This window comes from Brassica napus, chromosome C2 (genome assembly GCF_020379485.1).
Source record: "Brassica napus cultivar Da-Ae chromosome C2, Da-Ae, whole genome shotgun sequence".
Classification (NCBI taxonomy): Eukaryota; Viridiplantae; Streptophyta; class Magnoliopsida; order Brassicales; family Brassicaceae; genus Brassica; species Brassica napus.
This window is the reverse complement of record NC_063445.1, coordinates 57,552,892-57,565,935: the sequence shown is the minus strand read 5'-3', so window position 1 is coordinate 57,565,935 and position 13,044 is coordinate 57,552,892. Positions and strand designations below refer to the sequence as shown.

The 13,044-nt window shown below is 36.2% G+C and overlaps 1 protein-coding gene across 1 annotated transcript; it reads left to right on the top strand.

The window, feature by feature from the left end:
• The first annotated feature begins 8,975 nt into the window (after nucleotides 1–8,975).
• On the top strand, nucleotides 8,976–10,149 carry LOC106431201 (transcription factor MYB44). The gene has a single exon (XM_013872006.3). It carries the CDS (start codon nucleotides 9,074–9,076, stop codon nucleotides 9,914–9,916), a length of 843 nt encoding a protein of 280 aa, XP_013727460.1. The 5' UTR covers nucleotides 8,976–9,073; the 3' UTR covers nucleotides 9,917–10,149.
• Nucleotides 10,150–13,044: the final 2,895 nt, after the last annotated feature.

Below are 13,044 nucleotides of genomic sequence, written 5' to 3'. Positions count from 1 at the left end.
TTCATTGGAGACCGTATTTGTGGGGAAGACGTTTTCTCATACGTACAGATCACTACAGCCTTAAGTATTTATTGGAACAACGTCTCTCGACATCTCCACAAGTACACTGGATCAGTAAGCTACTTGGGTTTGATTTCTCAGTCGAGTATCGTTCCGGGATGACAAATAAAGTTGCTGGTGCTTTGTCTAGATGTCATGAGAACAATTCAAATGAGGATAAGGAATTACATGCCATCAATGTTTCTGAGGATGGTATTTTGGCTCGAGTTCGCAGAGAAATTCAGAATGACGATAATCTTGGCGAACTCAGAGATAAAATCATTCGGGCGAGGAATCAGAGATATGGGAAGCAAAGGATGGTCTTATTTTTCGCAAAGGAGTAGTTTGTATGGATTAAAATTCAGATTTAGTCCGAGATGTTATGACTGGTTTTCATAATTTTGGCCATGAGGGTAGCCAAAAAACTATGGAACGGATCCGTCGGGAATTTTATTGGAGAGGTTGGAAGAAAAGTGTTCAAGAATTTGTGAGCACTTGTCAGATATGTCAGAAGAATAAATGGGAAACGCTGCAGCCCGCGGGATTGATGCAGCGACTATCGGTTCCAACGAAGATATGGGCTGATATCTCGATGGATTTCGTCGATGCATTGCCAAAAGTTTCAGGGAAAACAGTCATCTTAGTGGTGGTTGATCGCTTCTCAAAGTATGCGCATTCTATCGCTTTAAGTCATCCTTATACTGCTGTCTTTGTGGCCCAAGATTTTTTTCGAGACATTGTCTGATTGCATGGTATCCCAGAGACGATAGTATCAGACAGAGATAAGGTTTTTTGCAGCATTTTCTAGCGGGAACTCTTTCGACTTATGGGTACCAACTTGTGTTTTACAACAGCCTATCGGCTACAATCCGATGGTCAGACTGAGGTGGTCAATCGGACTCTAGAGATGTATCTGCGGTGTGTCACGGGGGATGAACCACGGAAATGGCTTACATGGCTTCCTTGGATTGAGTATTGCTATAACACATCCTATCACACTAGTCGAAAGGATACGCCATTTAGGATGGTTTATGGAAGAGAGGCACCTCGTCTTTTAGACTATACTACTGGAAGTTCGAATGTAGAACTTGTTGATGTTGCATTGGAAGAGAGAGATGAGTTTTTAGCATCAGCGAGAGAACGTTTACTAAACGCTCAGAACATAATGAAAGCATCCTATGATAAACATCATCGCTCAGTCGAGTTTGGCATAGGGGAATGGGTTTGGTTGAAGTTACATCCGTACAGACAGATCACTATTGCGAAGAAAGCTTTCACAAAGCTTTCCCCAAAGTTTTATGGACCATTTGAAGTACTAGCTCGCGTGGGAACAGTTTCCTACCGTCTTCGTCTTCCAGATGGTGCTCAAATCCATGACGTTTTCCACATCTCACTACTGAAACCACACAAAGGAGACAAGCCCGACACAAGTCATGTGTTACCACCGGTTTTACAAGGACGAGTGTTACCAGCTAAACCAGTGAAGTTTCTTCAAGCCCGTACTCATGGTGGAGTTCGTCAGGTTCCGGTGAAGTGGACTGATGAGGAAACAGAGACTGCTACTTGGGAAGATGCCCAGAAGTTAACAGAAGCATTTCCAGAAATAGAGCTTGAGGACAAGCTCCTTGTCGAGGAGGGGAGTAATGATACACGCTATGGTATCACATACAAAAGAAAGAAGATTCAATAGTAATATTTCCTTAAAGTATTAAGAATAGAGTTTTGGTATTTTTCTTTTAAGATACTTTAAGTAGTTTTCCTAATATTCGTAGGGTTATGATTTGTATAACCCTATATAAAAAGAGATCTAATTATCAATAAGAACTATCTTCCAGCATTAACCTTATTCTCAAGAGAGACTAGGGTTAAAGGAAACTTTTGCAAACAAGTTCTTTATTTCTTACTTACAAGCTACGGCTTCGGTTACTCGAGGTCAGGCTAGGCGACAGGTTCATATCAGTTTACAACTGTTCTAAGAGAGTTCGATCGTGTATGTCGTTGGATTGCATTGGCGTCCTTATCAAGAGTGGCTAAGATTCATGTGTCTGATAACACTGAAATCATCCGGTGATGAGCCAGACATTCTTACTACCGAGGTGTCACAGTTTGTTAGACCTATATGGCTCATGCATGGTGATTTCGCGTTTCTCACCATTGCTCTTACGGTGACTACAGTATTGTTCATTTCAACATTTTATGTCCAGTATAAGTCTCGTGAAGGTGCTTATACGTACAGAAGCGGAGCTGTGTGCTATCCATATTGAGAGTATACAGAGGCGGATGTACATGGACCAATAGGGTGTCACTTGACACACCAGTAGTTTAAAAAATCAGTTATGGTTATGTGTTTTTATGAATATGAACCCCCTTAAATTTGACATTTGACATCTCATTAATGTAAGCCCAATCCTTTTGTATGGAAAAATATTGAAAGTCCACTCCAGCATAAATAATCAGTATTTCTTTGGCACAAATTTGAAAAATAGAAATAAACTTTAACTTGTTGATCAAAAGAAAACAGGCTTAAATAAATAATTACATCAAAAGTAAAGCCTAATAAACCTTTAAACGGAATTGGAAACGTCTCACATCCAAAACTTTCGTCATCTTCCCTAGCAACTTATAAAAAATCACACATATTTTTTTCTCTTAATTTCCATTCGTAACTTGTAAGTTTATATTTATATTTATAATTTGAGAAAATTACAAACAAAATTATAGTGAAAATATTTCGTGATATACAAGATCATATAATGATTTTGTAGAACATTGTTATATTTTATAAAAAAAAAAATTAATATTCAGAATTTTAGCTATGTATTAATACCGATTAAAATTGTTGATGACAAAAAAAAAGAAAAAACACCGATTGAAAAAAATCATGGGTCCACCACTGGGAGTATATGTTTCCAGCCAAGGCCGATATATGTTGTTGTGTGGCGTTGTGCGACTGTTTTAAAAAGGGACGAGCTTATTTGGATCATTTTTCATAATGAACCTCTGTGTTTTCTACAGACGAAAATGACGGGTTATGGAAAAGAAACAAGGGTTATATTGGTGATCTTCGCAATAATTTGTCTACATGTCTTGCATTGTGGAGTTTGTATGCTGAAAAAAGAAGCTTTTCTTAGTCAACAGCTTGGTTTCAGTTACACATCCATAACCTTGAGTTACGTTACTTGTGCATCAAGCAACTACTTGGGGGAGTCCTTTAGTTGTGTTTCATATGTTCATTGTCACGCCCCTGTTTTTCTACTACCATCGTCAATTGGTTTGTGTGCGTAAAATTTAGTACATTATTTTGAAAGGGAGGGAGTATAACGTAAACCAATACTATACAAATAGCTTAATTATAAATAGGCAAGGTACAGGTGCATCACATTAGGCTTAAAATCTTTTCATGTTAATCAAATGTCCATTCTCATCTTAAAAAGAAAGAATTTACTTATATGAAAGGGAGGGAGTATAACGTAAACCAATACTATACAAATAGCTTAATTATAAATAGGCAAGGTACAGGTTCCATCACCAGGAGTTAAGCGAATCCACTGGAGGATAGTCTTTCGTCTCTTGAATAACCAGGTCTCGGCTTGATTTCCCAAATAGATTCATCTTTAATAACATTGTCTTGTATCCATGCTACCCAAATTGAATCAGTTTTAAATAACAGGAGCCACAAGAGCTTGATGGTGCATGTTTTATTCCATAGCGCCAGGTTCCGCAAGCCTAGACCTCCATTTCTCTTAGGTAACATTACTTTGTCCCAAGCTACATTTTTACCTTCCAACGTGCCTTTCCAGAGAAATGCATTGCACATTTTGTCTATAAGGTTTATGCATTCCTTAGGAAGAATGAATGCCCCACTCCAAAAGTTTGTGATGCCCGCTATGACTGTTGAGATTAAGACTTGTCTACCTGCAAAAGACAAGTACTTAGTAGTCCAAGCATTAATCTTTGATTTGATTTGGTGCAGGAGAGGTTCACAATTGGCCATGGAAAGTTTCTTGGTGTTGAGTGGAAGCCCAAGATAGCGGATGGGAAAGGAGCCTGTCGGGATGCCTGAGTAGGTAGCAATCTCTTGGATTTCAGCTTCGGAGAGACCAGCAGAGAAGAAACTTGATTTCTCGACGCTTATGAAGAGACCCGAGACTGCTTTGAATTCATCCAGTATTTGCAGAACCCCTTGAATCGAGTGAAGGGAACCTTCAAAATCAGCTTCTTCTCCTCCTCAGAATCCTTCTAGTCCAAAGGCCACTAGCTCTAGGGTAGATTCTTTGCCTGAAGATCTCTTTGTTCCTTCTGGTAGCCCAATGACTGTAGACTCGGATCCATCATTGGTCCCTGTATCTGTTGTAACTGGTGACCCTTCTGCTGTCCTCCCAGAGGGTCCTGTTGTTACTCTCCCTGATCCTCTTCTCCCTCCTCCTTCCCTGTCTCCTTTGATAACCCCCTCTGTTGCCTCCTTGAATGATGATGGTGTCATTCTCACTCCTCCTCCCTCTCCCTTTGCAGATGATGAACCCTCACCTACCCTGAAACCATCACCCACCTGCTTGCTCTCCCTGCTGTTCATCACTCCCGACCTGTCATTCTAAAAACCCAAAGAAAACCATCTCTTTCATCTAAATCTCTCCTCTCCCTAAACCCTTTTGCCTGCCTCTCGAGTATCTCCTCTGACCCTTCCCCTCTCCCGGACCCTCCCACCCCTTCCCCTCCTTCCTCCTCCCTTACTACCCCCGCAGTGGGTTCTTTCCTGGAAACAGGGGAGAACAACAACCTATAAATTTTTTTATGTCAGAAAACATATTTTTTTTTGGAATGTGAGAGGTATAAATGACTCTACTAAACATTCAGATTTTCTGAGGTGGATCTCTACTCACCATATTAGTATAGGAGCCCTTTTAGAAACCCATATCAAAGAACCCTCCCTAAGCCATGTTTTGTCCTCTCTTTGCCCAGCCTGGTCTTTTTGCTCCAACCACTCTTCCGACCCTGATGGCAGGATCATCATGATCTGGAAGCAACCAGCTACTGTCACCACTCTTCATCAATCCAGGCAAACATTGACTGCCGGAGTTGACTATCCTTCTGCTCACTCGTTTTACTTCACAGCTGTTTACGCTGGCAACACCGTAGAGGAGAGGAATGATCTCTGGATCGAACTAATTGAAATTCAGGCTTCCCTCTCATTAGAATCAAACCCTTGGCTGCTAGGGGGAGATCTTAATGAGATAACTCACCCTGAAGAGCACTCTTCACCAGCTGCCTCTCAGATATCTTGCCCCATGATAGAGTTCAACACTTGTCTCAACCAATTGGAAGTCTGTGACCTGAGATATCATGGAGAAAAGTTCACATGGTCAAATAAGCAACCAGATAGTCCTATAGCCAAAAAGCTTGATAGAGCCTTGATTAATGAGCATTGGCTAAACACTTACCCCCGCAGCCTAGCCAAGTTCCTTGCACCTGAGTTTTCTGACCATACCCCTTGCTGCATTGAACTTGACTGCCCCACCCCATTAGCTGGATCTAAACCCTTCAAATTCTTCAACTACCTTCTTACCCTTCACCCTGATTTCCTAACCCTGGTAGAAGAAGCCTGGACTTGCACAGAAAACGAGAATCACTCTCTCTCCCTATTGAGTGTTAAGCAAAAAGAGCTAAAAAGAGTTTTGAAACAACTCAACAAAGATAATTTCTCAGATATCCAGAAAAGAGTTTTAGAAGCTAACAGTTTATTTACTGATGGGCAGGTACTTTCTCTTCGTCAACCGACACCTGACCACTTTGCTACTGAAAAAGAACTCCATGAGAAGCTATTGTTCCTGAAAAAAGTTGAAGAAGAGTACTATAAACAACTTTCAAGAATCAACTGGCTAAAATGTGGTGACTCCAACACTAGCTACTTCCACAAAGTAGCTAAGGCAAGAAAAGCTTTTAATGCAATCATCATCCTGATCAGTACAACAGGGATAGAAGCTACCTCTCCTCAAGATATCGGTAACCTAGCGGTTGCGCATTTTTTGAGTATCCTCGGCCCTCCCACACCTCAAACCTCGCCCGTAATGATCGATTCGGTTGCTGGCATGATCCGAACAAATCGCTTCTCTTGCTCTCCAGAACAAGCCGCAAGTCTCTCTAGGATGCCTTCCCCTGAAGACATAACCAAAGCAATGTTTAAACTCAACAAAAACAAAAGTCCAGGACCGGACGGGTTCACTTCAGGGTTCTACAAAGCTGCGTGGGGTATCTTGGGTCAGGAAGTCATTAATTCTATCCTCTCGTTCTTCTCTACCAAACACCTGCCACCATCCACCAACTCCACAATCCTTACCCTCATTCCCAAATTCCCAGGAGCTACTATCATTAAAGACTATAGGCCCATCTCCTGTTGCAACACTCTTTACAAAGTAATTTCAAAAATCCTAGTCAACCGCCTAAAACCACTCCTACCCTCTATCATTCTCCCCAACCAAACAGCCTTCATAAAAGGTAGATTACTCCTCGAAAACTGCTTGCTTGCTTCGGAGCTCATCTCAGGATATCATAAGCAACAAGAGGATAAAAAGCTTACCTTGAAGATCGACATAGCCAAAGCGTTTGATTCTGTAAGATGGAATTTCCTTGTAGCCTGCCTTCAAGCCCTGAACCTCCCTCCGGATTATATCCAGTGGCTCCACGCTTGCTTCTCAACTACAAGCTATTCTGTGGGCATCAATGGGTGCCTCCATGGCTACTTCAAAGGAACAAAAGGGTTGCGCCAGGGAGATCCCTTATCTCCTTACCTCTTTGGATTGGTAATGAACACTCTTTCTCATAAGTTGAATGTTGGAGCACAATCAGGTCGATTTGGTTATCACCCTAGATGTCAAGAGTCAGGACTTACACACCTATGCCCTCTTAAATGTTTGCCAAGAGTATTGCTGTTATTAGTTTTGTGAGCATCTCGTCTTGTTGATACAGAAAGCATAAACTTATTAAACAATAAACACAATACTTAAAAAGAAAGTTTTATATTTAAACAAAACTTAAAAACAATACTTAAAAAGGATATTTATTGTTAAATAAACGTTGGAGGAAGGATAGGGAGAAGGTGTGCAACGGCGGTGGGGAGCGTGCGGCTTAACAAGAGAATCTGACGTTTTCCGACCAAACTCGTACCGTACAGATCAAGAAAACGTCAGATTCTGTACTGGCTTTATTTTCGCGGAATAAATCACATATATCTATTTTCAGGAAATAAAGGCAGTATGATTTTGCGTTCCAGTTCGGCAACCTATCTTGTCGTTTTCTTCCACGTCACCAACGTCTATCTATCTCTTTTGACAGCCGCTCATTTACATCACGTTTCTTAAACTCGAACATTTAATATCTCAACTATATTTCTCATAATTTCCATAGTATCTCTCGCAACAAATATACTAAAACATCTATTAATAAATTTCGTCGATCCCAACTTAGACTGATGTAAAATATGACACAAATCAATAAAATAATAAGATAATAATATTTTTAAAATTCACATGTAAATATATAGTTCCATTAAAATCATAAATTAATAATATATCTCTATATATATTTTATATAAATACAAACTAAACATTATATTATATTGTTGGTTTTATATTCACAATGAAAATACTTTTATTTTTCATAATATTTTAGTATATTTTAATAATATTTAGTAAAATTATATCGAAAACCTAACAATTCTATGAAACATAACAATATACACCAAATAAGATAATAAAATAATATGAAAGTCAATTTTCTAAAATTTAAATAATTTGTATATGGTAAAATCAAGTATTTTTATTTTATTAATAAAAATAGAAAAAAATAGAAAAAATTTAAAAAATGAAATTTTTGTAAATTAATATCTCTATAAATTAATAAAATTTTAAAGTACCAACATTATTAATTTATAGAGGTTCTACTATATACTGAACAATAAGTACATTGAAATCTCTATATATTAATAATGTTGGGACTAAACCAAAACTATAATTTTTTTAATTAATTTATAAAGATATTAATTTATCGATATACTAACTGAACCAAAAACTTAATTTGGGATTATAAAATTATATTATTTTATAAAGATTTTTAGTGTATATTAATTTATAGAGTATTAATAGAGGATATACTGTATTTGTTTTTTTTTTTTTTTTGCAACTATTGTATTTGGTTTTAGATTCAGTTTATTCAGTTAAACTAGATTGCAACTTGTTTGATTTATTTGTTAAAACAAGGTTAACATTAGTCTTGCCAAGAACATGATTACATACATGGATTAGGTATGTTGTGTGTTTGTCTGTCTATTAATATTTTTTTCCCTTTTTAATGACAATTTGCTTCTTTTTATACAGTTTCGTAGACAATTTGATTAGTTTTTCCACCCGGAAAACCGGTTATGTAAAGCAGATATTATAGAAACTTTGTGGAGGTGGTATACAGCCTGTCTTCTGCTATTCTAAAGTCAGACTAAACATAAAAAAACTGTCCTTACCCGAACCTAACCGTTATCGTCTTTTTTTTTAATTTAATTTAAATTCAACTCAAAATGTGCGAATATTATCATAGCTTTGCTAGTTGGGTTTCGAGATTTTGTCTCTTTGACGAACCGCTTTCACCACTCTCTTTTTATGCGCGTACAGAAACAAGCCTAGCAAATTGACTTTGATTGATCCCCACGCTCCTCTATACAAAACCTGCGATCTGAAAGCTTATTACATAAAAATCATTGCGAAAACGACAAAAAAGAGACATCGACGTAGCCATGTTACGACGCGTGTCCATTTCACAACTGTATCGCAAACTTTGGAGAACCGCTTGCGTGGAAGAAGCGTGGCCCATGACTTCTCTACAGACTAAACCGGTTTCCGGTTAAACTATTTCCTTAGAACTGCTGTATAAATAGTTTTGTCCTCGAACTTCTTGTGTTAATCATCTCTCTCAGTCAACATAACAGAGAGAAAATCACTATAAATTTCGAAATAAATCTTTATTTTAGAAAAAAAAAAGAAAAAAATCAATGGCGGATCGGATTAAAGGTCCATGGAGTCCTGAAGAAGACGAGCAGCTTCGCAGGCTCGTGGTTAAATACGGTCCAAGAAACTGGACGGTGATTAGCAAATCTATTCCCGGTAGATCGGGAAAATCATGTCGGTTACGGTGGTGCAACCAGCTTTCGCCGCAGGTCGAGCACCGGCCGTTTTCCGCGGAGGAAGACGCGACGATCGCGCGCGCGCACGAGCAGTTCGGTAACAAATGGGCGACGATCGCTCGTCTTCTCAACGGTCGTACGGACAACGCCGTGAAGAATCACTGGAACTCGACGCTCAAGAGGAAATGCGGTGGTTTCGACCACCGTTACGACTCTTCGGCGGTGGATCATCGGCCGGCGAAGAGATCGGTGAGCGACGGCGGTCCACCTGTTGCTAATGGGCTTTACATGAGCCCAGGAAGCCCAACTGGATCCGATGTCAGCGATTCGAGTACAATACCGGTTTTGCCCTCTGTTGGGCTTTTCAGGCCCGTTCCACGCGCTGGTGGTCCGCTTCCCACCGAAACGTCGTCGTCTTCTGGTGACCCGGCGACTTCCCTGAGCTTGTCGCTTCCTGGTGCTGACGTTAGCGAGGAGTCAACTAATATCAACACTTTAAGCCGCCGCCAAAACAAAAACGCAGAATCGTTCCTACCGTTTTCTGGTGGATTCCGAGGTGCGATTGAGGAAATGGGGAAGTCGTTTGCTGGAGACGGCGGCAGCGAGTTTATGGTGATGGTGCAGGAGATGATTAAGGCGGAGGTGAGGAGTTACATGGCGGAGATGCAGAGAGACCATAGTGGTATTGGTGGTGGTGTATTTGTGGGATAATGGAATGTTTCCGATTAAGTCGAATTGGAGTTGGGAGAACGGAGTAGACAAGTGAGAGCTTAGAAACTGTTACAATGAATATCACAAACTCTTTTAAGAAATGTATAGAGAAAATCGAGTGAGCAATCTCAGTCCATGAACCTAGAGACGATGATAAAATACTCGAAATAAGCTTTTTTTTCTTTATAAGAATGTTAATGATCATCGATAAAGTATGTGAATGATTCACTAAACTGGTGCCATTTCATCTTTCTCCCAATCAAAACACTAAAGCCAAGACTTCGGCTTAGTCATCTTGGGCCGTCTCTTACTATTTGAACTCTGCTGCGCTAGGCATCGTGTAGTTGGAACCTACGTATTCACGAGAAGCACTCATAGCCCTGTTGGCACTCATAGCTAGGAACGTGCACTATTGGATATTGATAATAGGTGAAATGGGTTCAGCCCAAATGGATGAATTTATTGGATAGTGATCGGCCCATTAGAACTATCTTGTGTTTAGACGTTCAGTTATGGGCGCGGGGTTATGGTTCTGCTCTTACGGGCGCGGGGTTGGTGTGTTCTTTATCATCAATAATAATGAGTGCGATCTTTTGGATGTTATTGTTTTAGTATCACTTTATCTATTTTGTTTGTCTATTTAGTCTCGTACTAGGATAAGACCTGCGCCTTGCGCAGGGTGAGCTTATTTGTATATATTATCGATAGTCTCTTTTATATATTTGATTATTTTATGTATATATATAAAATATTTTTGTTGTTATTATATAATTTCTTTCCGATGGATCAGATCAATTTTTATTAAAAATAATGGAACAAAACTATAATTAATACATCATGAGTTGATCGGATTGGACATTAAACAAATTATGACATAAAAACCTTATTTTTTCCATCGAACATCTTCTTGAAAAAAAGGAACAGTATTATTTTCACAGTTGAATTATTTTGACTTTTATCTTCCTTACGGTTTTGAAAGCTTTCAAATCAACCATCGAATTGATACATGTCATTTTAATGTTTTTAGTCGTATACTTAAGGAAAACTTACATTTTTGTAATTTAATGTCGTTTTAAAAATTCAAAATATAACATATAAGAAAAAAATCTAACATATAAGAAAAATATAACATATAAGGTGTCCTCGTTTGTTTTGTATTTTAAAGTCAGTTTTTAAAACAAAATATAACATATAAGGTTTCTTTATTTTTGTAATTTAAAGTCATTTTAAAAAATTCAAAATATAACAGATAAGAAAAAATCTAATTGTTTTATTATATGGTTAATGTGATTGTTTATTTTTTTAATAATATAAAATTAAACAAAATGAAGAATGATGCAAAAATTGTTATCAAATCTTTATTATTCATAATCATTAATTGTCATATATATGTAAATCATATTAGGTAATTTCATAGCTTTTATTTAGGAAAAAATACACACTTCTTATATTTTAGGTTATTATAATGTTCTCTAGTGGACATTAAACGAATTATGACATAAAAACCTTATTTTTTCCCTCGAACACATTCTTGAAAAAGTGAACAGTATAGTTTTCATAGTTGAAGATTTTGACTTTTATCTTACATATGGTTTTGAAAGCTTTAAAATCAACCATCAAACTGATACATGTCATTTTAATGTTTTTAGTCGTATACTTAAGGAAAACTTACATTTTTGTAATTTAAAGTCGTTTTAAAAAATTCAAAATATAACATATAAGAAAAAATATAACATATAAGAAAAATATAACATATAAGGTGTCCTCATTTTTGTGTGTTTAAAGTCGTTTAAAAAAACATATAAGGTTTCCTCATTTTTGTAATTTAAAGTTATTTTAAAAAATTCAAAATATAACATATAAGAAAAAATCTAATTTTTTTATTATATGGTTAATGTGATTGTTTATTTTTTTAATAATATAAAATTAAACAAAAATGAAGAAGGATGCAAAAATTGTTATTAAATCTTTATTATTCATAATCAATAATTGTCATATATATATAAATCATATTAGGTAATTCTGTAGCTTTTATTTAGGCATAGAATACACACTTCTTATATTTTAGGTTAATATAATGTTCTATAGTGGACATTAAACAAATTATGACATAAAAACCTTATTTAGTCTATTGAACACATTCTTGAAAAAAAGGTGAACAGTATTGTTTCCACAGTTAAATTATTTTGACTTTTATCTTCCATATGGTTTTGAAAGCTTTCAAATCAACCATCAAATTGATACATGTCATTTTAATGTTTTTAGGCGTATATTTAAGGAAAACTTACATTTTTGTAATTTAAAGTCGTTTTAAAAAAATTCAAAATATAACATATAAGAAGATTCTAACATATAAGAAATATAACATATAAGATGTCCTCATTTTTGTATTTTAAAGTCGTTTAAAAAAAATATATAACATATAAGGTTTCCTTATTTTTGTAATTTAAAATCATTTTAAAAAATTCAAAATATAACATATAAGAAAAAATCTAATTTTTTTATTATATGGTTAATGTGATTGCTTAATTTTTTTTAATAATATAAATTTAAACAAAAATGAAGAAGGATGCAAAAATTGTTATCAAATCTTTATTATTCATAATCATTAATTACCATATATATGTAAATCATATTTGGTAATTCTGTAGCTTTTATTTAACGAAAGAATACACACTTCCTATGTTTTAGGTTAATATAATGTTCTCTAGTGTTGTATAATTATGGAATAATGTGTCACCATTAGATTAAACTATACTTTATATTAGATGCTCCAGAATTCTTTGAAATAGAATTTAGAAGGTATTTAGAGTGCCACCTAGGATTTGAGATTTTTTTTAATTAATACAAAATTAAAGTTCTAATTTTTCAAATGCTTCTCAATTAAAATATAAGGGATATAATGTTCTCTAGTGGACATTAAACAAATTATGACATAAAAATCTTATTTTATCCCTCAAACACATTCTTTAAAAAGTGAACAATATTGTTTTCACAGTTGAATTATTTTGACTTTTATCTTACATATGGTTTTGAAAGCTTTCAAATCAACCATCGAACTGATACATGTCATTTTAATGTTTTTAGTCGTATACTTAAGGAAAACTTACATTTTTATAATTTAAAGT